At 42.2% G+C, this 23,638-nt stretch overlaps 1 protein-coding gene across 3 annotated transcripts in view; it reads left to right on the forward strand.

Moving 5' to 3' along the window:
• The window catches only part of LOC146656858 (tetratricopeptide repeat protein 28-like), a 191,325-nt gene that overhangs the window by 42,415 nt on the left and 125,272 nt on the right, over positions 1 to 23,638 (forward strand). Inside the window, exon 1 of one of the 3 annotated variants that reach the window (XM_085424636.1) lies at positions 19,507 to 20,566. The exons of the other annotated variants lie outside the window; for them this stretch is intronic. Within the exon in view, the coding sequence (XP_085280762.1) occupies positions 20,540 to 20,566 (27 nt within the window). The 5' untranslated portion in view covers positions 19,507 to 20,539. Of the gene's footprint in view, positions 1 to 19,506; positions 20,567 to 23,638 lie in introns of those variants that run through there. 3 annotated transcript variants of the gene reach the window in all.

A 23,638-nucleotide genomic window follows, 5' to 3' on the forward strand; every position in this document is an offset into this window, starting at 1 on the left:
CCAACGCTGTGATTTTGAGTGGTCAGTGATGTAATATATCGGCCTCTTTGCCCCTGAGTCTTTTGCTACAGCAATTTGATAAGTCATTAAACTGTAATACGCTGATGAATTATTCACATTTCCCTTTTACTCTTTCAGTTTCACTGTGCTGTACTCTGCATCCGCTCTGTGCACCTCATCTGTGGCTTTTTTTTATTTCCTCCTCTATCTCAAAGTCTCCCAATTGTTTTTGGCTTCCTGGAACTGGATGCAAGGATGTTGGGGTGTTTGCAGCCAGCCTCACCCTCAGCCTTTTTTCCCCCACCCTCTTTCACTTGTTCATTTCACACTGATTCTCACCTTCCTCCCCTTTTCCACTTATTGTTAAGCCGGTGAATGACTTGGCTACCTTATCCACCCCCCTGTTCCTTTACCAGCTGGTTTAAAAATAAACATGGTGGCGGTTTGGCAGTGGTGCTCTGTTCTAGTGTGTTGTAGGTAGCGTTGCACTGCCTGCTGCTCCAGATGCTCAAAATTACGCAGTCCACACTGCAGCCCCTTCGCTCGCTCAGGCTGCTTGCAGCTGCCACTGAAAGGCTGGGATTTCACAGACGCTCAGTCGGCGTTTCTTCACGGGCACCATGCACGAAATTACGCTACATTACTGCAGTTTCAGCACCCCAGAATCTTGCTCAGCGCGCTCTTTAAAAGACTATTCTTGACACATTTGAATAAGATAATGAATGAAGCAAATGTTGGAACACAGATGGGGTTTTTTAATGTGTCATCGGCTCATGAACGCGGTCCAATTACTAAAAAGATGAGATGTAAAGGATGTGTCGCTTTTCTCCCTCACTGTGACATTTGCTCGCACATGTAGTCCTTGCTTCTGGTCCAGTGAGAGCTTCACTGAGGGAGTCATATGAGCCCAGCACAACAATTAATCCTGCCACTCATCAGGAAGTTGCTTGAAAATAGCAGTGGTTTATAGTGGAATTATGCTCTGCACTAATTAGAGGGTTAGCACTGACAGCGTCAAGGAGAAATGGTGAACTGGAGCAATATCATGTGACAGAGTCTGCTAATGCCGTCTTTTAAACACTGAGGAGAAGCAGACTCTGTCAATATTCCTCTGCCTCATTCATACTTTTTTTTTATTTTTAACAAATCTCTTTTTCCCCCCCGTTTGCCTTGCTCCATCCTTTTCTCCTCCACCCTTTCTTTTCTTGTCACCCAGCCAGCCCTCTGGCTGTGCGCGCCTCACAGTTGCCATGGTAATGATATAGTTTCTCATCTCTGTAATGTGATGTCTTATTAGCTTTCATTGGGGCGTGTGTCACTATTTTATTTCACGCGCCATTTGGTGAGCTTCGGTCTCCTGTTTGGAGAAAAAACCTCGTGGCTCAGAGGTGAGCAGTGAGCGTACTGACAGCACGGCGTGAACGTGGCAGTGTACGCGTGTCGGGGGTCCCGACGTTGAGGAAGGGGACAAGATTGAGTGATGCACAGCAAAGGAGATATATAGGGTAACGCCTGCAGTAGCTGCACTACATTTTCTCCTCTGCATTAACCTGCAGAAAAGATGCAAACGTGAATAGTGATATCAATTACACAGCGAAAGGCATGTTTGTCCCAGGGTAGCTCAGCCTCTCTCTCTCTGTGCTCTGTGAGGCTGGTACATCAGGGAGGGGGTTTCAGCTGCTACCCAGCAGGAGGCACTGTGTGTGTGTGCTTTCCACCGTCCGCTGAAAAAGCACTTTATTTGTACTACAGTGCCTACTACACAGTATCTCCATCTGTCTTGCAAGGGTTTTGTTGCTGGGTTAGCTGACGGGCAGCACTGATCGCGGTGATCTTGTGTTAAAACCACCACGGCTGTAGCTGCACTACATTCATTTGCACAGTATGCCTCCTTGATAATCAATTCCTCTATTTGCATTGTGTTGGCTTTGGAGACTGTGTCCTTTTGAGGTGCAATTACACCTTATGTTTTTCCTCCTTTGTGTGCGTTTTGAAGCAATGCTTTGAATGTCTGTGGGAAAGGGGCTTCGATCAATAATCAGTCAATATCAGCCCAGATGCTACTGTCAAACACATCGATAAGGTTTCTCCAGTGGTGGTTTTCATCTCTCAGTATGTATTAACTGCCTCATGTTAGCCCGCAGGGCTTTTAAAAAATGACCCTCCTGCTTCATCTGCCCTGTCTTTGCAGATGTCCGTACACGGCTTCTGTTGAGAAGTGACAGCCAGGGCTGTGCGACTGTGACTATTGAACTGGCTATTGGGGTAGTAATTGCACATTGGCTCTCTTAATTTGCACAGGATTGCTGCAGCTGAATGAAGATGTTCAGTTCCTCACTATTTCCAATTTGAGAGTACTCTATATTTCAGTGGGTGGGGGGGTGTTAAATGATTTTCGGCAGCCAGGATGACGTCTGTGTTTTGTACTCGAAATCTGCCTATTTTGTGGTGGAGGTGCTAGAGCTGGCATACCATCATGATTGTTTTTGTTGCAAGACAGAACATTTTGGATGGACAATGAGAGCATCATAAAGAGCCATTTAATTTGGTGTGCAACATAACAATCGAGAGATTTCTTTAAGTTCTCGCGCATTCTCTGATTGACCGTTTGCCTCTTCAGTTTGTCAAACATTAGACCAAACTCACAAAGTCACAGGAGCATGCACAAGTATGTTTTTACCTTTTGAACTTTGTGGGGCAGCCTAACAACCACGCCATGAGGTTTAATTTACACAGTCTCCACCCACCAAACTGTGCTGAAATACTCCTTTGAAGTTGCCTTGTAGTAGCTCCTAATAATGCTCTTAGAAACCTTCTTTTGGCTCTGATGATGAGGAGGAGGTAGGTGACAAAAAAAATACTAAATCACATCTTCTGATATTGGTGAAAAGATCCTAAACATTCGTTGTGTAAATTAAGTGTATGTAGAGCTAGGACTAAGCCAAAACTTGGGAAGTCATGTTTGGGTGTCTCCTCTTAGGGTGCATTTTCTTTAAAAATGTATCCTCGATAGGCTCGTAGAGGAGGGATGGTGTGCTTTGGATGGCATCTGTTGTCTTTCCTTCTCCTCTGGGCGCCATGCCAGGCATGCGTTTGTCAGATGGCAGTGCTGGTAAGATGGAGGCTTCTAATATATCTTGACAGGTTCGCGCTGCACTCTCCTTGACTGGGCCATTTGTAGTATTTTCAGACCTTGGCACATTATAATTTGTATCTACATTTGTCAAATCAACATGCTGTTCATTTATTAGTCTTACAGAAGGAAGCAAGTCTGTTTAAAAACTGAATTAACGTCCTACACATAATGGACCTGAAGTTTATGGCTGATTTAGGTTTAGCCAGCAAATCAATCTAAGAAATCTTAATTTACCTTGCAGAAAATAGACAGTGATGGCTTTATTGGCTGACTTTGAGACACTCTTTCCAGGACAAAGAAATGTTAAGTCTTTGTTATAAAGTAGCAACTTGACATCATCTTTTGCATTTTCTAGTTTTGTTACAGCACAGTCGGTCAACTGTTGGCAGGGTCCTGCTTTACATAAAATCCAAAGTCTGCATGGGATAAAAAACTTCTGACAAAGTAATTTGTGCGCAAAAATGCTTTTTGTTTATTCCATTTCACCTCTAGGGTTTTGCACATACTTTAACTTATTTATGTTAGTTTCACTGATTCCAGGACTCAGTATGTGCCAATAAAACATTAAAAGGCAGCCTCTTTTAATATTTTGCATGCACGTTGCTCCTCTCACACAGCATGGAGAAGGGTGATGATGTAAGGAATGAATGTGCTGCGGGAAATAGTTTGAAACTCAACATCCTAAAAAATATTAAAGATAAATATTTGCCTGTGTCTTTGAGGAATCAGTTAAAAATACTACCAATGCAATAACACTAGTCATGAAATGGTATTGTTCACGCAATATCTGGATCTGTCTGTCTGCCTGTCTGTGTTTTCATGCAGACTCGTTTCAGGCTGCAAGAGTTAATTATACGTTGTTTAAAAATGTGAAATTTGGAGGTGTCCACTCTTCAGCTCACTTCTCTGCTTGAGACAAGCAGATTTAGGTCAGTGAGATTTGGGGTTGGCAGAGCGACTGGAGAGCTTGTTCTGGACTGTCAGAGCTGCCCTGTATACCATCTGGATGGCTTGATAGTGCTGCAAAGCCAGTGATCCTCTTTTGAGGAGGATCTGCATAAAAAGATGCCTCCAGTGCAACTCTACCTCTGGTGTATCCAAACCAAACTTCACACATAATGGTACATACAGTGTATCCACCTTTGCGCGGGAGTATAACCTGGCATAACGGCTCCCAGGTGTCCAACAGTCACGACTCTGTGAATGTGTTAATCATCCGCTCTGAGCACCAGAAAGTATTTTTTTTCTCCTTTAAACAGCTCTGAACATTCTTACTGCCTTCAGCCCCCTGTGTCAGTGCTGTCATGTCCGGGATGTCAAGACGATTTCCACAAAGTCGTTCAGGCAGTCACAACTTTCATGCTCAGAAGCAGCCCTTTATGCCTCAGTAGCAGCTAATCGCTACAGCGAGATGAAGACCGAACACTTAACACTGAAAGCTTTTACAGCCAGGATTCACTTGTCAGATTTGAGAGGTGTAAGGTGCGAGTTTGCATTCTCAGATATCAGTGTGTGCGCGCGTGTGACAGACAGCTTGAATGTCGGTGTGAAAGCATTGGCTTCCCCACCTTTCTGCCTCTATTCAGCTCGCATTTCTCTCCGGTTCAGAGGGTTTCTGATAGAGCCAACTTAACAGAAATGCCTGAATGGCGAATGCGGCTGATGAGAAAATCCCCTTTTCTTTATTCCTAAATCCACTTCTTGTGGAGCGCCGTTTACTGTAGTAATCGTGCCTCAAGCACCACTTCTTCACAGCCTGTTGTGGAGCACTCTTCCTAAGTGGGAGGTGAAAATGAACATTTCTGTAGCACCAGTTATCATACCTTTGATTTTTATCCCTGAGTGTAGAGCTGGGCGATATGAGATTTTTTCATATCACGATATGTTTTTTTCATTTCAGGCGATAACGATATCTATCACGATATAAGCCAAATAACTATATTTGTAAGATTTAAATGTGCCGTTGCTCACAAGTAAAATGTGAAATAATCAGCAGCTTGTTTTTATTTAAATATTTATTTCCCATAATAAGTTCAACAGGGTAGATGTACTTAAGGAACATGAGACTTTTTCAGATAAATAAAGGCAAATATTGCAAACTACACAAAAGGCAGCCGCTAAAGCGTTTAAGTTTCAAAATAGAACAAACAAAACAGACTAAATTGTCAATTCCACTTAGAAACAAAACATTAATTCTAAAAATAAATCTTAGTTTGTTTTACAGAAGAACAGACAAAACTGACTAACTTTTGTCAATATCAAATAAACTGAGAACTAAAAGGAAATTCTCAATCTCTCCTTGTTGTATAGCTGAGCTTTTCAAACAGTTTTAACAGTTACTTTAGTCTGACAAAAGCCGAATGACGAATTAGCGCTTCCAGTCAGAGACTCAGGCTACGTCCACACGTACACGGGTATTTTTGAAAACTGAGATTTTTCGTTTTAAAAAATAATCCCGTCCACACATAAAGGCAGAAATGAAGGAAAACGCTGCTATGAACATGCCAAAGCAGCAGGTGGCGCTAGATTCCTAACCGTGCCGAAATGTTGGCCAATCAGAAGTCTAGAAGCCTCGGTGGGAAAAAGTAAACAAAGCTGGGGCATAGAAGCAGAACCGAGTCGTATGTGTGGAGGGACAGTAACTGTGTGTATATGTAAGCATTTAAACACTGCAGAGAGTAGAATTAACAGTATTGTAGAAATTCATTTCACCGAAACAATAAGTGGCGCACAGTGTGACGCATGCTCCAGTTTATTGTATTTCCAGACTTGCTTTCGGCACAATTTACAGTGCACGCTACTCTATTTTTTGTCAGACTTGAAATAGCCGAAATACCTTCACACTACGGAACTTCTATGGCTCTTCCGTTCGACAATGTCTCCGGCGTTGGAACCATCATCTTTTTTCTCTTCGGTCACGCTCGGTTGATTTTTCTAGTCGGCACACTCATTTCCTCCATTACCCGCTGGCTACTTCCCAAACAAACACACGTGCGGCTTGGCACTTGTGCTGTACGTAACAAGCCACGCGACGTGACGCTGCGGCTGTGATTGGTTCGGCTCTGCGCTACTTAATTTGGATTGGCTGACCTTTTTTTTTTTTTTTTTTTTTTGAGGACAAGAGCGGCGAGGTCTATCGCGATAGCTTAATTTCTCTATCGAGTAAAAGTTATATCGCGATACATATCGTTATCGTTCTATCGCCCAGCTCTACCTGAGTGTTAATAAATTTCGTGTCAACTTTAATGAGCACATAATCCACTGATAATACAGACTAATTTAGTGTGTATTTTGAGTGTGTAATGAAGCCCAGACAGAGATTTATACACTGTTGTGCAGTTGGTAGCTTTATCAAGGCAGTGTGGTTGATAATACTTAAATCGATTAGTAGATCTAAGTGGTGTCCAGAAAGGTCCTAAAACCTTTTTACAACTTGAAAAATCTTAGTTGTTTTATAATTGTGCCTGTTATTGTGCAATTGTTCTTACTATATTTGGCACACATGTAATTTACAAAGTATGAGATTGTACTTGTTTGCTCTGTTGCGTGATGTCATTTTGCTTATCTCCACATGGACCACACACCGTGTGGAGTGAGTGTGATGAAAGACAATGGGTGATTGATGCACACAGAGCATCCACACATCTGTTGTGCTCTTCGGGGGGAGTTTTGAGGGATGCCCAGCCCATTTGAGAGGTGCTGGAGTGTGGGAAGATGCAGTTGGGACTCTCAAAACACAGCTTTTCCCAACATTACATCATCTCCTGGTCTTTTTCTTCAACCACATCCAACGGTTCTCATGCTAGGCCTACTTAGCTGGGAAGGGCAGAAGTCTACTGGGCTTTTGGCAGGCCTGAAACACGGTCTTCTAGTATTCATGTTTTCTGGCACCTGTAAACCCTAAGACTGACCCAAAATGGAAGTCGTTGTTATATTTCAAACACTGCAGTTATTTAAAGCTGTTTGCTGGACAGAAGTGCTGCTCCAGATGTTTAAACAGGAATATACAGGCATAAAGGCCTTTTGATTTCAATTTAAAAAATTGTACAGAAACAATGCTATTACTTCACAGCATGGATGTTAGAATTAAACATTGTGGCTGTAAAAAGGGATCACAAAATTCTTCTCAATTCAATTTTATTTATATAGCACCAAATCACAACAACAGTTGCCTCAAGGGTCTTTGTATTATAAGGTAATTGTGGTAAACCACAACAATCAAACGACAGTGGGAAGGAAAAACTCCCTTTTAACAGGAAAAACCCTCTGGTAGAACCAAACTCAGGGAGGGGCAGCCATCTGGCACGACTGGTTGGTGGTGAGGGGGACAGGACAAAGCAGCAGGTCTTCACTGTGTTTGAACCACTCTGTTGGATGGTTTAACAGGATCCAAAATCTCAGCCCCTTTAAAGCCCCTGTGCTTTAAAGAAGAGGCTTATATTGTTTGGTTTGAAGGAATCCAGAAGCCACATTTCTTAAAGATCAGTTCAGGCTGCCTCAGGTACAGTGATATTGTGTCTTTGGGGCCAATGCATTTGTGATTTAGTGAATAATAGTGTGATTATTGATTCTATACATACATATCTGTATGTATATATGCAAAAACATACTGTACAGTGTGTTAGATACGTTGAAAAGAAAAGTTTTAGCATTTGACTCTAAAGACTCTACTTGACTCTACAAAACCGTGGCCAGCTGTTATAAATAGTCTGCTTGATAGAAACAGTGGAGTGAAATCTGCTCTGCTGGACGCACAATGTAGTGACATCGTTTCTAAATTATGCTCTATAAGAAAAAAATTTGGTATCAGTGCACATCGGCTAACACGCACAGCCCTGTGAAATAACTTCTCACAGGGCTTTACCATGTAGTTTGTAGCACCAGCTATAGCTTCAATAACTTCACATTTGACTTTATCAGTGTCTCACGTCATTGTTGAGGAATTTTGGCGCACTCTTTGCAACATTGCTTCGGTTTTGCAAGCATTTGTTTATCCACAGCTCTCTTAAGGTCTCAACACAGCATTTCAATCAGGTTGAGATCTGAACTTTAACTGGGCTTTTGTGTTTTAGTCTGTTGTCGATTTGCTCCTGTGTTTGGGATCTGAAAGGTTGACCTGCGCAGACTCCTTGCAATCAAAAGCTAAAACACACTCAAGCTCTGAGTCACCTTTTTTTTTTTTTTTTTGTGTAGATGCAAAGAGGTCGTTGCCCTGTTTGTATTTGTGTGACTGAGCAATTAGCTTCCTCTGAATTAAGAGATAGTTTTGACAAGCTAAGTGTGTTGGCTCAGCTAGAGGGGCCCTCTTGTTTACAGTATTTCCAGAGTATTTTTATTTCTTTAATAAATTATTTAGTGTCTCTGTGTCGATACAATATTGCCTCCCAAAATATCACTGTGTTCTTTTTGGAGAGAAAAGGTTTTCTCCTTCCAAACAACTTATGCTTGTTTCTAATCGTACTGTTGTGAAATTCAACATTTAACATGCTAAAATGCTCCAGAAAACATCAAAACTTCTGCTTTTATAGAGGTGATCACACTCACTGACGATCAGTTAATAAAATGCATGTGACTAGCAGCACCTGGCAGCTACTTATCCTGTTAATCAGTATGAAAACAGTAATTGTGTGCTTAGTTTTTGCAGCACTGCACAGAGTCCTGATAAAACTCCTTTTTCACAAGACTTACATGCTGATATTGATATATCTGTACAGGTCAGTACTGATCCATTATATCTGTTTCCTGGTCAGAGATTGTGGCTCTAGTGTTACGACTGGGCAACACAGCTTACACACTAGCTTGTTCCAAGCACACTGAACCAATGGTTTACCTCTCTTGTGTCCATTCATCCTCCCATTTTCCATCAAGTTTATCCCAGAGTGTGAAGTACTACTGTTCTGTCAGCACTGCTGCCATCTCCAAATTCTGTACAAGGTGTCCTTTGGCAGCTGGGCCTTGACACATTGTTATATGCCAAGAGATAACTAGCCACCATCAGGCGGGCGGAGAGGAGGTGGTGGAGTGAGTCAGGAGAGTGTCAGCCAGGGAACTGTGGTTTGGAAACTGTTCAAAACATTCTGAACTTTGTTTTGCTGTGTTTACATTTGCTGATTTGTGTATTTTTCTCTCATACCCCTCTTTTGTTTTACTTTCATGGTTAGGTTCAGTGGGTGTGGTAAAGTCGCCTTTTAGATAATTTTGTGTTTCAGTTTTGGTCACTAAAGACTATTTGCTTACAGTTAGGATTGACTGTGGTTTGAAATAGAACATTGAACCTGAAAATGATGTTTACTTAGAGTTGTGTAAATGTCATGCATCACTCCTTTGCAATCATCCATAAGTGCAAATTTTGAAATATTATTTAAATTTGCGTTTGCTTAGGATTAGACTTAGCGTTGAAAAGGTAAACCTCTTAATAACGTTTTGCCTTTTACAATCCGGTGAGTTAAACATGATCTAAGTGTGATGTAAGGGGTTCTTTACAAACATCCATTAGCAACAAGCTGGAAATGACAGGCCAAAGGTCACCTTGTGTTTAATTTGGAGACGCCAGCAGCTTTGATAAAATGGTTGATGCACTGAGAGTGACAAAGGGCTGGTTTATAACCACCATTTAACTCTACCACTCTGAGTAGCTCTTTATCATGAGTCATGTCCAGGCTCATGAAATGATTGAATTCAACTAAGAATAAATCCAGAAAATGAGCCTTTTTCACTAGAAGCATCATCATAACAGCATCGTAATATTGGATTATTACAACACAGATTTTGATCTGGCAAAAACAGGCCTCTGTTTTTCCAGTGCGTTTCAGCCGGTAGCTGGACGGTGATAGAGATGTTGTGATGTGATGAATGCTAAATCGAGTCAGATGAAGTGATGAGTCACAGAGGAGTGTGTCAGCGCTGAGGCTAACTGAAGGCTGCATCTGTATCTGGCCAAGCTGTGTACTGAAAGGGTGGGGGTGGGGAGGTAGTGCGAAGTGCAGGGTGCGAGTGGTGATGGATGAGGACTGAGCAAGGGAAGGACGAGGCATGAAATAGAATGAGGATGAAGGACAGAGAAGTCCTGGCCGGGCCACGGAGGGGGAAGAAGAGTGCGAGACAGAGATGGAGAGACTGAGAGTCAAGAAAGAATGAGGGTCAGAGAAAGAGAGTAACCTACTCTCAAAACTGCTGATGTTTGCACTGCTTGCTCTCTGCTGCACGGTGGATTCTCACTTAAATTTGCATTCACTTACACTGTATCAGGTGAGTGTATCAGCGGTGTGTTCTTTGCAAAGGCAAAGCCTTTACCTTTAAAACTTTTAACTTTTTAAAATCTGCCCAATTAGATTAGCGAGAGTATTAAAGCAGATGGCACTTTTATGCATTCAGATACAGATTTGTTTGCATTGTTGAACCTCCAGTGGATTTAAAACCATTCTTTTTTTTTAAAGCCTGTTATTTGTTGCACAGATTACACCAGAGGACATCCTGCACATCAAGCCTATTTATTTACATCACCGTCATCAGGCTAAGAAACATGTTTAACTTATCAACCTGCCCCAAATTGAAATATTTTTGTCTGCCTAAGGCTTTCCGACACTAAGCAGGTGAACTGCAGAGCTGGGATTCAAAATAAAGAGTCTGATATCGTGCTGGGATGGAAAAGCTCAGCGGGGCGTGTGATTCACCATTTTTTCCCCCGCATCTTACATCAAGAAATAAAGTGCAATCATATTCTTTACAGCGTCACAGTAATATGAATGTAAATATTTCACAGGTTTCATACTTGAGTGGAAACCTTTCTTCTGTGCGTTATCAACCGCAGTTCTAATGACCTTCCAAATAACCATCTATCCCGGACGTCCCGCTGTGGATCTACGAATCACTGCTGAATTGTGGGTGAAATGTAGCTTTCCTTCCGGCTGTGAGCTGTCATGATCTGTTTGAGAAACGCGAGATTGTATTCATGCGTGCACGCATGCTTACATGCTGTACTCTCTCTCCTACACACACGCGCGCCCACACACACACACACACACACACACACACATACAGTGTGGAAACACAGACAGGCGGATTCATCAGTCACTGAGCCTCACAGAGGGTGGTCGCTTAAAGGAAGGAGTGTCCTCTCTGTCTTACGGTTCCTCTCTTACTTTAGCTCTCAACAATTAGTTTATCTGTCACATCCCGTCCCTCCTCAGTTTTAATCCACTGCTCTCGCTCTTCTGGGCTACTTTAGCGCGTCCTGACCTTATTTAAGGTTGTGTTTGTTTCTTCGGCTGACCAGTCGGGGAGAGGGATCGGATGTTAGCAGGCTAGCCAGATGGCTGGGACTGGAGCAGACCCACTGGCCAAACTGGTAGCTGTGGTAGCAGACAGCAGCTCTGTGGGGAGCAGTTTCAGCACCACTGCTACTCCTGGCCCAAAAATGCTAATTAGCCATCTTTTGACAGGTGTATGGACAGTCCTGGGTTTTGTGTTACAGCCTTAGAGTTGACTTAGAGTCATTTTGTCCCAGGTGTATTTTTCCCGGGACTCTTTTCTTGCAGACTCTTAGCTGACAGGAGCTTGAGCTGGAGTGGGATGAAGATGATTGGAGTAGAAAAGTCAAACAGAAGACAAGGAGGATTGACAGCAGGGGAGGAAGCTGATGGGGGTGAGAGGCAGCATGTGTGAAGAGTCTGATAGGAATGGACTGGAGCATTTCTGTCCTTGGAGTGGAGTCAAACCCCCCCTGCGACTTCCCTATTCCGCTAGATCAGTTACCGAGCCGCTACATGATGCGTATCAATAGCACCAGGTTGCCGTAATTCTCTCAAAGCGTTTGCCGTACCTTGCCCGAGGATATCCTGTTAGCCACCTGTTAATAAAGGATGTCGAATCATAAAAGTGCGCTTTACATAACCCTCGTCTCAAAGGAAGCAGAGAGCACAGCTGTTTGACTCAGCCACACTCGAAAAACATCGCCTGCATGCAAATGAAGTCATCTTGCTGATGCATTAGAGCACTGCCTGCTATCTGAGTGGTCAGGGTGAAGGAAGACAACTAATCAGGGCAACAACAGCGCTACTTTCCTGTATCTGAGCTCTCTATATTTCAACCCGTAAGTCAGGTGTTGAGATGAAAAAGAGGCCCGCCTGTGCTACATGGCTAATTTAAAGGATTATCACCTGTTCTACCAAGACACATTAATCCTAATCCGACTTTAACCCCTTTCATCTCAAGTCAGAGTGATTAAGGAGTAGACTGGCCTAATCTCTTCACAGCAGTGATCACGAGCTACGTGCGCTCGATGGGACAGGAAGCGTCACGCTAAAGCATCTACTGTACTCAACACCCCAACTGTGTTTCTACCGATTGCCACTCTGCATACGTAAGGACTTTTTACTGAGTCCACTGTATTATTTTTAAATCTCCTCGCTTCAAAAGAGTTCATTCTCAACTGATGTGCTCTCGCAGGATTAGATTAGTGAGGGCAGGAAGAGCTGTCATTGGCATAATAGGCCTTAAGTATGAAGGTATTATGGTATAATTATTGAGGGAAAAATACTTTGTTAAAACAAATCACAGTCTCTTGTCTGGCTTTCATGAATTTGCCTTTAACAACTTTGAGTAACCAAACCCAGGATTTTATAAGTAGTCAAATATTTGCACAGTTAGTTTCAATTAATTGTAGTCTGCTCAAGAGATCATCAGTCATAAATTGTAGCTTTAATGCTTTAATGTGCATGGTATGATTACCAGACTGTGGTATGACTTTGTGTGTGTGTGCATGTGTAGGAGTGTGACGGTAACACATGGATACATTCGATATGAGAGAGAAAGGAAAAAGAGACTGGGAAATTTTAGATGGATTTGGTGTGGTAGTGATGGTGGGAAGAAAGGTAATTGAAAAAGAGAGGCATACTTTTGGTTTTGGGGCTTTTCTAAATGAGGGAGTAGAGATGGGTGGGTCCGGCCACAGCATGGTTTCGTGTGTTTTTATGTGTGTGTATATCTGTATTCGTGGAAGCAGATAGACACAAACACATTCGAATGCATTGTCCTGTTCCATCTCTAAGTTTAGTGTATAGACTGAGGGGGACCACACAGGATCTCGGTCTCATGCGTTGGAGTGTGTGGCAACACTGTTATTATTGATCCCGCCACAGACGTCAAACCCCAGTGCTTATTTAACTGCCGGTCTGATTGAAACAATATGCTGGAGCCCGTTTCATCCGTGTCCAAGACCACTGAATTATTAAACACATCTCCAAAGCAAAGGTCTCTCTCTTTGCATAAAGTCGGAACAGAAATGCACTGCCGAGGGACTTCGGGGGATAAACAAGCCCTTCTTCATTAGTGTGATTGGAAGACGGAAAAGGAAGATGAGAAAATTAGTGGATGGGACTTAAGGAGAATAAAAAGATTATAATCGTGTGTCTTTATCACACATTAAGACTGTGAGGAATCGCTGATTAAACTCTAGAATGTTTCAAAAAGAAAAAGAGCTTTTAATTGTATAATCACATGCTGTGTAGACTACAGATAAGAGTGTTTATGTTTCCTTTGTGGAAATAACATGGGCTTTTGGGTACATCAGGACATGGTTAAAACACCCCAGAGGCCTCTGTTAAATTATTTATGAATAGATGCATGGATGTTCTACGTTGGAGAGATGTTTTATGGCTTCAACTCACAAGTTGCAAATTAACTGCAATACGCACACTGGCTGACACATTTGACTCGTGATTATAACTCAAACCACAGATTTCTTTCTCTTTTTCTTTCACCGTTTTATTGTTTAGCACTGATACTCGTTTTTACTTCTTACTCATTGGCAGGTTTATCAAGACATGTCACAGTTTCAAGCACATGAGCCAAAAATGGAATGAGATTTGTGGACCTGAACTTTCAAAAAAATGCAAAGTGTTGCTAAGCTTATGGTAGAAGAAATGGGTTTTGCCATCATGTTAGCGGTAAAACCTAAATTACATTGGTAGCTGATGTCTCGATGCACGCTCAATCATCCAGGTAAGTAAATCCCAAAAGGTTGATTCTGTTCATCTGGACGTAGAGATTTCAGTAGGAGAAACATTTCGTCATTCACCCAAAGTGACTTCTTCAGTCTCAGCTGATTGCAGGTTTCCCCAACCTCACAGCCCATTTTTCATTCAGTGGTATAACTTCAGTTATTGTGCAAATGTACTGTTTATAGGGCTGGGGAAACCTGCAATCAGCTGAGACTGAAGAAGTCACTTTGGGTGAGTGACGAAATGTTTCTCCCACTGAAATTTCTACGTCCAGATGAACAGAATCAACCTTTTGGGATTATTGGCTGATATTAGCTATAGCGGGTAAAATAAGTACTGAACATCTAACCAATTTCTAAATATATTTCTAAAGGTGCTATTGACATGAAATTCTCACCAGATGTCGATAACATCCCATCCAATTCAAACATGCAAAGAAATCAAACTGTAGAAACACAACAATCAGGTGATCGGAGCACAGTGTGAACAAGTAATCTAATGTCAATTAACACATCTTCTCTTTATGTTTTATGTGCAGCTTGTGTATCAGAATATCGGATTTTTGCATCACCAATCATTGGTATCTGTATCAGTGTTACAAATAATGTATCAGTTAGACAAAAAACATGTTGTTTGATAAATGGGATCATAATCTGAACATATAACCTGCTTGGTTAGCACACATAATGATAAAAACTGTAGTGTTAATGTGCCGGGGTTAGTTAAATAAAGATAACAGTGTCTCTTTGTTGTGTTTTATTTTGCTCTGTGTCTTTGTCACTGTAGACACTGAACTGGAACAAGTGATGTTCTTATGTTTTTGTAGGAAGGCAGTTATGTGTCTTTGTGATACATATATGCTCTCTTCTTATACTGGAAAATATCTTTAAGTCTAAGAAGGTGAAGCACGTTCCCACTCAGACAAACTGGTAATTGCATTTGCTATAATGATGCAGCTGCCAACACAAGGATTCAGCCTAGTTTTCTCGCACTGGTGAGCAAATATTTTCCCTGTTCCTCACTGTAGTCTGACTTCATGTAAATTGGTTCTTCTACAAAGACTCAGTGGTGTTGGTCGGGATGTGACACGAAGACCCAGCAAACAAATAAGATTTGGGATGGTTTTCAGGGTCTGCGACATCAGCCTTAGCTTGGGGGCACATTGGGTGGTCAATGCATGTGACCTTCTCATAGCGGGGGCTCCATAACCCCCATCCATCCCTATTAGAGGACACTTATCAGGGACAGCAGCCAGAGTGACACACTCCCAGCTGGGCTTCCCTGGAGAAAATATTGTGAAGCGCAGGGATAAATCCCCACAGTGCACTGAGGTGTGTTTCTGTGTATGCGTGCATGTATATATCTATACGTGTGTGTGTGTGTGTGTGTGTGTGTGTGTGTGTGTGTGTGTGTGTGTGTATGTGTGTGTGTGTGTGTGTGTGTGTGTGTGTGGTTGTGTGTATGAGTTGCTCTCTGCAGATAGGACCCTGTGACTCTGAGATATGCACAGGCTCATTAATTAGAAGCTCTCATTATCCCCCCTCAGGCTCCAGACACTTAATCAACACCAAGCTCAAACTAAGACACATGCATGCACGCACTCTCACACACACACATGAACAGCCATCTCACAGAGTCCACAGCAGGCTCCATTCTGACACAACATCATCTAAGAATACAGCTGTGTAAAAGAGGTGAATGAGTAAATGCTGATGAGGGTTATTTGTTTTCAGTGATGTATGGCACAGCAGAGTGGTGGGTGTCATTGCTGTTTAACACTTTTATTGTTCTAATGTTGTTAAGCATTTCAAAACAGATTCATCCGTCTGCCATGTCGCGCAGTGGAAGCAATCCGTCAAATAGCGTAAATTATATTCTTATGTTTTAAATTTCGATGCTGGAACAAATGAGCTTTCAAGACTTTTTGCTTTATGAATCTCGAATGCCTGCGAGGTTTACCAAATGTCTGTTCTGCCGTTTTCCAACATGAAGCGTTGACACTTTATAGCTACCGAACAGTGCGGTGACTGCCATGTTTGTACTGTTACGTTAACCTGTAAATATAATCTGTACAGGGGATGTTAGACATTACACATCCTTGTGTTTGTGTGTGTGTTAGTGTGTGTACTTTACTGGTTTAAAACCTCAGCCCCTAAAATTAAAAGGATGCTGTTTTTTCAGAGAGGGGACGGACGGTGCTCAGCGACACTCTGATGTTGGGACTTCAGAGTGAGTGCTGGGATAAATTACACTCAGACATTTGGAAGAGCTTTTGGATGACTATTCTTCAGTCGTGTGTTAAATACCTTTTCAGTTCTCCTTCTATTCAGTCGCAAAGTGCGACAGACAGGTTGCCAGCTCTAATAATACTTTTGGGTGGAGCCTCAGAGAGTGTGTTTAAGCAGTTCAGATTTATGATGGGATGATTCTTCCTCCACCCAGTTATGAAGTTGCGGAAGAGCGTTCTTCCAGCTATGAAGTATAAGGCATCTAGCAAATAAGACGGGGAATGCTGTGAGCTCAGCTCAGTAGAATGACTTACATGTACAGTTAATAGTCACATTTCACTTTTAAGAAATAGTTTTAAATGCACCTGTGCAAGCTGAGGTCAGTTTGGGACATAAAGCGTCTGAACAAGGCTGCCTGGGTGTTGATTGCACCCGATCGGGCTATGTCAGATCTGAACCAAGAGTTTGACCAAATAAAATGTGTGGCTTGTGGAAAGGTTTAGCAGCTATGAGGCATTTTACTAGAAACATTTTATGATTAAGTGATGCAATGACATCCCTGAAGTGGCGCCTCTCTAAACATTTTGCCTTCGCAATCCTCAGTGACGACATTGGCCCACAGCGTTGTATCACAGCAGTGCAAACGTCTGTAGTAGTAGAGCGACAGACCTTTGCGCCTTACTTGAATTAGTTTTATTGTAATGCAGTTGTCCAACGCCAGCAGACGAGCCTAACTCACCAACCCTCTGAACAAAACATACAGCGGAGACATTTTTGAGGGCGTTATTGGCAAGAACAAGAAAAGGAAGCGCAAACTTTTAAACAGCTCCAAGTTGTGGAAAATGAAAGAGGGGGGAGAGTTGGGTGGCGGGGGTTGGTTGTTTCCCTCTGAAGGCTGGAGTCTGATTTCCTGTGCGGCTGTGATTGGGAAAGCAGAGGCACGCACAGGGAGCCTGCTTCTGTATGGAGATGCCAGATGACAGGCTGTTGCTGAACAGCGCGCTGAGCTGGCCTTTGATTGGTCATCAAAAACGCCTTTTATGAAACAATCTCCTGTGTAAACCTGCTTTAGAAAGTGGGGCTTTAATGTGTGAGCGTGCGTGTGTGGATGAAAGAGAGCACAAGTGTAAATAGTATCTTATTCGTGTGGTGTGCTGCACAGACCCAACAGGAGTCATTTGTGGCCATGGGAATACAAGCTAGGGAAAAATATAGACGCTGTATAATACAGGCACACATAACTCCCACCTCTCTTGACTACAAATGTGTGCTTTGATCACAGTGCCAGCTGCGGATGCGGATGCAGTGACAGTGTTTATGTTCATCCGAGTGTTTCACGGACTCATTTTGCGCAGCAGGAGTTTGTCCATCGGGCCATATGTCAGCTTCGCCCCTCCTCCTGCTGCCTTTTGTTATCTTGGTGACCCCTAGGTGCACTGCGGACCCAGCTGACCCTGAAGACTCACTAGTTTATTGACAAACTCACAGCTCCATAGAGTCAATTACCTAAACCAATTTAAATCACAAGCCTACTGGTTAAACTGGTTTCACCTGCACTTCAATATTGACCATTTCTTTAATCCAGCTTTCCCCTTATTTGAGCTCATTTCTGAAAATAGAGAGAGGGGCTTTTATTGTTACTCTCTTAGTGCTCAATCATGTATCTGGTGATGAGTAGTCTATGTTTTTGCTGCAGGAGCTGGGTTCAGCATCATTAGTTATGTTTTTCTGATGACAGCGGTGGTGCACTGATTGAAAAATTCTGGGTATTTCTGATGTTTATTTTTAAGGTTTTTTTGTTGTTCCTCTTTTATTATCAGGCAACAAAAGCAATATTCATTATAAATGAATACCGGAACTGTTGTAAAGGTTTTGAGCCCCTCATGACACTATTGTTGAAAGAGCACTTTTAATCATAGAATTTTATAAAACTGAATCACAGATTAGAAGATTAGAAACGGGTAAAAGGCCAGTGGCAGAACGAGACACTGATAATTCAACTCATCGCCTGCTGATAGTCATTCTTCTTCAGTGTGTCTCTGACGGTGATTCCAGTGTGTTGTTTGTTATCATTTCCTCTGTTCTTAATTTAAAAGAAGCAGGTATTTTTAAACCGTGCTCACCAATAATATTTTGCAATGTCAGATCCCTGATGTGCGGTAACATATTGCACAGTTTATTGCATGTGACAGTTCCTCTCAGCAGGAAGAAACACGTAAAGTGTATAGAAACAGGGCTCTAGCTGTCGCCAGTGTCCAAGGCTCTCTGTCCTTTGTAAACTGTACCCTTTATGTGTGAATTCAGTCTCTTCTTGCCATGAAAATATTCAAAATAATCAAGGACAGTAGCTTCTATTGAGAATGATCAAGGTAGCAAGCTCATGCAGCAGCACTGTGCAGTGTTATTTGAATTTTTTGAGCTTATTCACACCCGTTTATACTGTGATGACCTGCTAACAGATTCACTTCTTTGTGTGAGGTTGGACACTTAAATTTTTTAGCGGCCTAAGGTCAACAGCCATCCCTCTTTATGTGGGGGTGCACAGCATTACCAGTCCAATTATCCCACATATTTAAACACTATCCAACATTTTGAATGTCTGTTGTTTACAAAAGTGAACGCAGCGTCACAGAAAATGTGAGAGAGAAAGCGATGGATGCATCGCTGCTGCGAGCAAAGATGATTACCAGACAGATGAGCAGCTGAAAAAAACGGTCCACAGTAAAGGGAATACACCAATGTGCAAAGGCTATCGCAAAAGACTACAAAACAAACTTTAGCTTCTATTTATGTATCTAAGAATGTGTAAAATTGGATTCATATAAAAAGTAGTGGCTGATGCCAAACATTTAAGTTTGTTTTTGATGTCAGATACACCCACCTCTTGGCTTTGGTAAAGTATCCCAGATTCATTTATTTTGTAGGGACGTGGTCACGCTATAGGAGATTTTCGGAGAAAAATAATCACATATTCTTTAGATTCATACTGAACTGAACAGCTTTAATCATCTTCTCTGTGACTATTGTTTGTTGGAGTGTGAGGTCTATACCAACAACTTAAACGGACACAAGGACATTTCCTGAAAATCACAAAACCCTGTCTTGTTGGGCTGCCACAGCAATTGGCACGTGGTTAGAGAGACTGCTCGAGGATTTAGGATCTAGGGATGTGTCCTTGAGCGACGCACCAATCCACAGCCCGCCTCCTGTCTGGGTGGCAGCACCATCTAAGTGCGTAAATGTAAAGCGTACTTTTTGGCAAGTCTTTGAACGGCGGCGCTATGACCCTGCTACCTTACGACCGCTCAGCTCCACTGCTACAAGTCTCTAAACTGTGAGGCTGGAGGAGCGCAGGGAAGGAAGTCATCAGAAAGCTGTAGTCCAGTTTTTCTTTTCTTTTTTTCTTTTTTTGCTGTTGCGTGAACCAGGATATCCTTTCAGCTGCAGAAATTCCAGGGATTTTTTTTGGTGCTTGAACCCCCCTTCTCATAAAAGTAATCCTTGCCTGTCGCGCCGTCTCCACCGACCTCTGTGTGACTATTTCTCTACGAATACTTCCAAAAAGTGTGTTTCAGCCGCTGGAAAATGGGATTTGACCACTTGTGATGAGTGTTTCTGCATTTTGGTAGTCATTTCGCTTCCCTGTGGTCTGCTCCGCATCGACTAGGACAGATTGGACACAGTTTATTCGCACCGCGCTGGACTAAAATTTGTAACCTAATTATAGGGAAGACTTCTCCTTCTTCTTCTTCTTCTTCTTTTAAAGAAAAAACTTTAAGAATAAATCTTCCTGAAACAAGATCCCGATTGGTCCCGGTGGCGCTGATCTTGCGTGCCGAGTGAAGAGGGACCGGGTTCATTACGTACTCCTACTTTGGATTTACGCACAGGAACCTTTCACGCAAACAGTGTCAGTTGACACAATGTGTCTCTGATTTATCCTCCGAGCTTCAGTTGTGGATTTAACCGTTGTGTGATTTCTGTTGACTGTGCTGTCTACCCCGAAATTGCCGCAAAGCTGAGACTCGCACACCATCATGCATAGCTCCTTGGAGAAAATCTGCTGCAAAATCGAGGGAAGTCGAGAGGCAACATGACTTGCGCTCTGGATTTCTTTGAATCTACATTCCTTTCTCATATAATATCTTAATGCTGTTCCATTTTGATTTACAAATATGATGAAATGGCAGCCCCGGAAGAAGGTGAGTGTTTCTGAGATATTTTGATGATAACGTTTCTCTAGTAGATCACAAGTTGGGCAGAGGGGCTCGGCCACAGACTGCCGCTCTGCCTGTTCGCTTACTACAAATGATCGGCTACACCTATAGTAGTAATCACATTAACGTTGTGCACTAAACTATATTAAACTGTAGCCAAAGCAGAGTTTATAAGGACGAGCAAGTTTCTGTTCCGTTACACTTCGATCTTTATGGATATTTTCTGCCACAGAAAATCCGTTTTAATGATTCCGAGTACAGTAATCACATGTTAATTATAACATGTAATTTAATTTCACATTACTAGTGCACATGCCAGGGAATAAAATGTGTTATGCACTGACGAAGAACATGTTAACCCACATACTGCTGTCGTGTATGCCCCGTACCTCTTTACAACATCCGACAGCCCTGCGTTCCTGATCTGGACTAATCAAGACATCAGTGATTAATGCGTTGGGCAGTGAACCTCGGGAGTTGTGGGAATATAAATCGCCCAATCAAGTGTCAAAATGAAAAATAATCTCGTCAGGTTTAAAAGTGGGTGGAAAAAGTTTCAGAATAAACCAGCACCACTTCTTTAATGCCTCTTTTAGCATTTTATTTTCTCTTTAGGATTACTAAAACATGTGTCCAGGTTTCTTGTTTCCATGATCAGATATACATTTACTCTCAAGGTTGTATTGTTATTGCTTTCTATCACTGCTCAGTTTTCATAGCCGTGGGGTATTACAGCATGGAAAATATCTGAAAATCATCTGGGGTCTGTAAAGAAAAAAAGGGAGAAAAAAAGGAAAAAAAAATAGTAGCACAAAAATGCCTAAGATTAGGATTTTTACCAGCAGGGGGCACTTGTCTGACAAGAAACAGTTTTTCCCTTTACAGAAGCAGCTTTACTCTGGTCTGGATTCAAAGGAGAGAGAAAAAATGAAAGGATGAGTAGGTCCTTTCCTTCATTTGTCAGCTGTTTTGGATCATTCAGAAGACTTTGTTCGACAGCAGCATAAACACTTGCAGGATTTTTTCTCCTGGCCCAGATCTTTTTTCCCCTGCTCAGCTGCAACTTGATGATGATCTGTCTTTGTGGCTATTCGGGGCACTGGTAAATTAACAGTGTAACCACTACCACTAGCACTGGTTGTAGGTCTTCAGTGCTGTTTCCTAAATTAGATCTCTGTGTTGTTTGTTCTCCATCAAGTGTCATTAATGTGGCTAATCTCTTCCTGAAAGATGAGATGAAAGCAAATTATAAAACCCAAGCTCCTTAATGTTGAATTATCAACACAGAAAATAAATTGCGAGCACGTCCTAATGATTTCTACAGCTGTGCAGTGTGTCTGCCAGAATCATCCGTTAGGTTCCCCCCCTTTGAGGACTAAAAGCCTTTCCACGTTGCAGGAACTGATTCCTACCCCCAGCCCTTCAGTCATGTGTACTCAACTTGAAAACACCATAAAGATACACTCTCTGTCATATGTAGATTATTTTTCGTGGATTTCAGTGAGGTGAGTTGCACCAGAGCGCTCATTTTGGGGATTCATTTCAAAGAGCAAAATGGTTACTCGGTTTCGCCTGATGTTGATTAATTAACCTGTTGGTTGTATAGGATGCAAGATGCATATGGATGAGCACAAAGCACTTAGAGCAGAAAACGCAGACCCAAAGAGCAGTGTTCAATATTTTGAATTGCCATGCAAATAGCGTGTGTGTTTTTGTGTGTCTGACATTGTCTGTTCACCCTGAACTCTGGTAGGCTGCCAAAGATGTCCTCCAACCTAGGTAGTGCAAAAAAAAAAAAATGCAGTTTACTGGAATAGAAAGCAGCCATTGTGCTCCATATTGTGGAGAAAGCAATTTCTTTTGAATCCAATGCTCACTTGAGAAAGTGCACACAAACTAATTTCACAAACAGTCCTTGAGGTCCCCTCCTCTTGTGTTTATCAGCTTCTCTTTCTGTCTCTTTGCTACACTTGTAGAGCGTGAGCAATCAATGTAAGTGTGGGAGAGTCATATTGATTCAGGTTGAGAGTCCCATCCACCTCCTCCTAATAGTAATGAGTCAAAATTCTTAATCTGGAATGTTGAGCAGAGAGAGGAAATGTTGCCGTCAGAGCGGGTTGTCTGTTGTGGAAAGAAAGGAGCGTGAAAATGCTTTCATTCAGGGGGATTGTGAGATTAACTTTTGATTTGACAGACTTGGTTTGAACAACTGAGTTGATTAAGAAAGTCCATGTTATACAAGCTTAAAACGTGGATGGGAAGGCATATGACTAAAGGCTGCTTTAGACTTTTATTTCCAAGACTGGTTCAGTAAAGGTGTATGTAGTGATAATCATTATTTTCCACAGAGATGGCTTATTTTTTGTTGGTCTTTGAAGAACTACTTGTGTTTTGTGTTTGCAAGTGTAAAAAATGCTGTGTGGATTTTTGTGGCTTTACAGCAGTAGCTGTACAGGGTGGGTTTCATACAGGGAAGTAAGCATTAAGGAATGTCGTCTGTGCCTGTCCTGTAGGGAAAGGTAACTCAGGAAGTCAGCTAAGAGATGGCAATGTGCCTGCACTGGCACTTTTAAGGCACCAAGTCACACCCAGACAATGAAGAGCCTGTGGGAGTGTTGCTTTTAAGACAGTGGATATCAAAAAAAGCTGTTTTTCGGTGTCTCCATATGTTTGTGCACACAACTCCAAAGAGCTTTGGACATTAATTATGGACTTGGCAGGAAAACTAAGTTCTTTTCCTTACCCATGATTTTCTTTTGCTGAAAAACACTGCACTCTCCTTTCTTTGCTGCCAAATGTGTTTTCAAGTCACGGTCACTCCGTGTTTTCTTGGGCAGAATGGCTCACAACCTGTTGGTGGTCTTAAAAAGCCAGCCCCTGCATTTAAAGTTCACATAATATCTTGTGGCAGTGTGACCAAGTCCAAAGGAAGTTACTGGTTGTTTTTGTGGAGGTGCCAGATGTTTCTGTGGGTTCTACACAGTTGACATAAGGCCTTCTCACCTGAGATGGACAGGATGCTCATATTTCTGTGGCAAGACTCACTTCAAATCTGAC

The sequence above is a fragment of the Rhamphochromis longiceps genome, linkage group LG12 (assembly GCF_057381845.1).
Source record: "Rhamphochromis longiceps isolate RC_006_pf linkage group LG12, R_longiceps_female_GT1.1, whole genome shotgun sequence".
Lineage (NCBI taxonomy): Eukaryota > Metazoa > Chordata > Actinopteri > Cichliformes > Cichlidae > Rhamphochromis > Rhamphochromis longiceps.